At 40.5% G+C, this 4,075-nt stretch overlaps 1 protein-coding gene across 1 annotated transcript; it reads left to right on the forward strand.

Annotated features, from left to right (window-relative positions):
- The first annotated feature begins 979 nt into the window (after window positions 1–979).
- Window positions 980–1,564, forward strand: LOC131029789 (predicted GPI-anchored protein 58). The gene is made up of 2 exons (XM_057960433.2): window positions 980–1,109; window positions 1,260–1,564. Exons 1-2 carry the CDS (start codon window positions 980–982, stop codon window positions 1,562–1,564), a joined length of 435 nt encoding a protein of 144 aa, XP_057816416.2.
- The last annotated feature ends 2,511 nt before the right edge of the window (window positions 1,565–4,075 follow it).

Consider the following 4,075-nt stretch of genomic DNA (forward strand, 5'->3'; position numbering starts at 1 on the left):
ACCAATAAGTGTTTTTTTCCCGCTTGTGTGCATTATCATGTTAGGATTAATGATAGTTCCAAAGATATTGAGAGGGGGGGGGGGGGTGAATCAATATCTAACTGGTTAGCAGAATATTTAAACTTATTAAGAACTTTGCATCCCAAAACAGTGTACCGGTAAATAAGAATTAATGCAACAAATAAGAATAATAGAGATAGCATAGAGAACACACCATAACACAAGATATTTAATGAGGAAACCCGGTGTGGGAAAAACCTCGGTGGGATTTGTGACCCACAATATTCACTCACTGGCCAATGAATACATATTACTTACAATGAGGGGCTTGCACATGCAGGAAGGCCAACTACCTAGAGCTCACTACTCAATAAGAGTCACACTGACTACAAATGTGGATTATGAAATCCAATACAATGTATAGCTTCAAATCAGCATCAACTATGCCAGGTTCAGTACCGGTTTAATCTCATTCTATAATCAAAACCTTATACAAAATTTGCCTTATGCATTCGCATGTAACATCCTTCCTTTTCCTTATTTTCTTACTCTCACTCTCATTCTCTCCTTTTTTCATTACATAATGACTTACAAGATATCATACATATATGAGTCTATTACAATGTACCATATAGGCTTTACAAAAGATAATTACATTAAAATATAATAAACAAAGGTTTATTCCCTGTCGGCTGGGTACCGGTATGCATTGTTGTCGCTGCCAGTGAAGTGCCTGCTGGTGTATGTAGATGTCTATTGTCGATGTCGGTAACTGTCGGTGGCTTACCATATGAATTCCATAAGGTTGCCAGATGGTTGCCATCAATGACAACATCAACTATTCTCATAAGAGTGTAGAATACCAACATATCATACTATTACAGTAATATCTTGAGTTGCCTGCATGTGTGCCCTAGAAGTTGGTATATTTTACTCTTGCATTTGCTTTCCAAGATTTTAATCAGTCCAAATTATTAAGATGGCACCCCCTGCTAAGCAATCTGCTACCCCTATTGCCAAGAAAGCCAATGTAACTGAGGCAAGCTGCTCAATTTCCATCACTGAGGCTACACCTCTAGATATGGTTCCCCCTGTGCAAGAAATTGCAGGTGCCCCTTATGTGTAACCAAGCCCTAGAACCGCCCTACAAGTATCAGAGGAGGTCGAAGCTAGCTCCTCTCCGAAAGAGAAGGCCACAAAGAGAAAAAGAAAAACCATCTGAAAGACCGTCACTATCATTTCTAATAGTGAATCTTTAGATGAGCCCTCTCCCGCTCCTAAAACAAGGAAGCCCACTCCAAAGAAGAGGAAGAGCACCAAGAAGGCTTCAACCAAAGCCACACCTACTAAAACCCCATCCCCTGCACATGATTCTCCTGCTCTAGTTAATCCCTCTGCTGAGGAAGCTCCAATTCCTCAAAAGCCAATCCCACAAGGAGAAAACCCTCAGGAGCCAGCCAAAGAGGTTGCTCAAACAAAAGAAAAGACCCTCAAGCCTTCAAAGCACTCTAGGAAGCTGTCCAAAGGAGAGTCATCAGCTCAAGTGGAGCAACCACCAGCATAACCTACTGCTCCTATTTCTCTTGCCACGACCCCTGAAGAGTTGCAACACGAGGTTGAATAGAGATTCGAAGAAATCACACAGAGGGCAACCTGACAGACTAGGAGCCTATCCCAAGACTTGCTAGAATTATTTGAGGGATCCACAATGCAGGATCATCTGAGGAATGTCTTCAATGATAAAGAGGCAGGGTGTAGGGATTCCTTCACCAAGGAAAGGGGTTGGGACATTGTCCATTCATTCTATGGCAATTTTGACAAGGCCATCCCAGTGTGCAACCCCTGGACACTGAACCTTGGCAAATTGGTGGTGCCCAATGTTTTTGTAGAGCCTATGCTCATAAGGGAGCTGGAAAAGGCATATGATGTTCCAACCCGGATGGTTAGGACTACTAAAGAATGTGTCCTAATAGACATCTCTCTCCGAAGCTATCATTCAATGTTTTGATTTAGATAAGTCTGTCCTCAAAATTATAAACAGGGATCATTTGAATAGGGACTATGATAACAAAAAGGACAGGTACATGAAGGATCTTGTTCCTCATTTCATGAGGAAACTTTACAAAGATTCATAGAATTATGTCTTTCCATTTGAAAGGGAGCCCTTCAAGCTTTAATATTTCGAGCCCTATTTTGTTAAAACCTATTATGCACTAGGGCAGGTCCTTGGAGTTGATTGCGGGCTCACCAAATTTCCCATTGGTTTTACGATGATGGCCATCAACATTCATCACCCCACAATAAATGAAATGTATGATTTTGCAAGTGCTATTCATGAGAAGATTCATGAGGGATTGGTGAGATTTGAAAATAAGGATGAAAATTTGGTAATCTTGCACTATTCATTGGTGTGCCACTTAATTCTTTATCAAAATAGACCATATTGGGGCCCACAATTGAGAATAAAGACAAATGATCCCTACACAAGTCTCTATTGGTCGACACAAAGATGGACCCAGGTTTGGGACAAGGGATCTAAGTTTGGTGATTTTTGTGTATTCTTTGACTATTTTGTGATGAAAATTTTCACAAGACTTGGGGTAGTATATCTGAGGCTGCCTAAAGAGATAATCAAGATATTGAGAATAAAGAGTTGCAGGGCTGATGGACATGTCTGCGCTGAGGGTGCATTCACCCAAAATTTTGGGGATTTCTTTTTTTATGGAAATTGTACAATAATAAGAATTTATGGATGTGAGCAGGGACCCCATCTATTGCCTATTGTTGTCTCTCCAAGGTTAGCATTCCTCGAATTCATCTAGAAAATGATGTGGATGGAGAGGGATCAAATCAAATCTGATAGAAAGGGAAAATTTCTTCCTAGGAAAACAATTTTCAATGAATTCAGTGTAGGTTGCGAGACCTTGCAGAAGGTACAAGATTTTTTGGTGAAGAATTACAGGTTGAGGGTTTTCCAAGCCAGACATTTTGACCCCGAAGGCTGTATAAATGACATTAGAGTAAATAAATCAAAGGAAAGGGAGTATTTTCATTCTTTTGTAGAAAGAGAAGATTTGATTAGGAATGCTCATCCATGTGAGGCAGAGAAAAGGAGGAAGAAGTGGGACCTCAAGAATAATTTTGAAAGGGAAAGGAAACAAGAGGATCCCAATTTTGTAGGTTCCTTCTGGCACTTCAAGGATGATTTTGCTAGAATGTATTTCATGTTAAGAAAGGCAGATGATATAATAAAGGAGGAGTTGCAGAGAAGAGATGCCAAGGAAAAGGGAGTGGAATACAAAGGAAAACCAATTGATCCACCTTCCAAGGCTCAGATTGAGGAAGCACCTATAGAGTCCTCCAAAGGGGGTGTATAGAAGGATGAGGGGGTAACAATAGAGTAGGTTAGGAAGATTGAAAGAGGAAGGGCTAAAATATTTGACTTTGTAGATATCCAAGAGGATTTTGAGACTTTTGTGCCAACACCTTCTCCTCCAAGGGAAACATTCCAAGATGATGCAAATGTTAAAGTTTTCAATGATCTAGACAGGGCTCTCATCCCAAGAACAATCCCTATAGAAGAAGCAGATGATGAGAGGATTATCGCTTCAAACAAATTTATGGCGGATGACATTTTGTTAATACCCCTGAGTTTAGATCATTTTGGCTAAGGGAGAAATTGAAGAACATGTCTGATGAAGAAATTAACAATTTTGACAGGAGCAATTTTGATTGCACTCCTCAAGAGGCCAAAGAAACGGTAGTGAAAAGCGGAGTGCTCCTTGTCTTGGGGTGGAATTTTGAGAGAATTTTCTTGTTAGATCAGATAATGCTGCAGAAGGACCCCAATTTTGCTAGAGTTTGGAGATTGTGGCTCCGGTGTAAATATAAGCTCAAAAGCTTTTGCTTTGTGGTCAAAGGCCCCTAGCACTAAAAGGTCCATGGTTTTGCAAGGGGTGCAACAAAAAATAGGGGATGTTGTTGGAAGGACCTTACAGGACACTACTGCTTCAGAGGCTGTAGCAATTTCCAAGCATGCAGTCCAATTTGCTTAGCTAGCAGTAGAGGATTTAGA

This window comes from Cryptomeria japonica, chromosome 9, assembly GCF_030272615.1.
Source record: "Cryptomeria japonica chromosome 9, Sugi_1.0, whole genome shotgun sequence".
Lineage (NCBI taxonomy): Eukaryota > Viridiplantae > Streptophyta > Pinopsida > Cupressales > Cupressaceae > Cryptomeria > Cryptomeria japonica.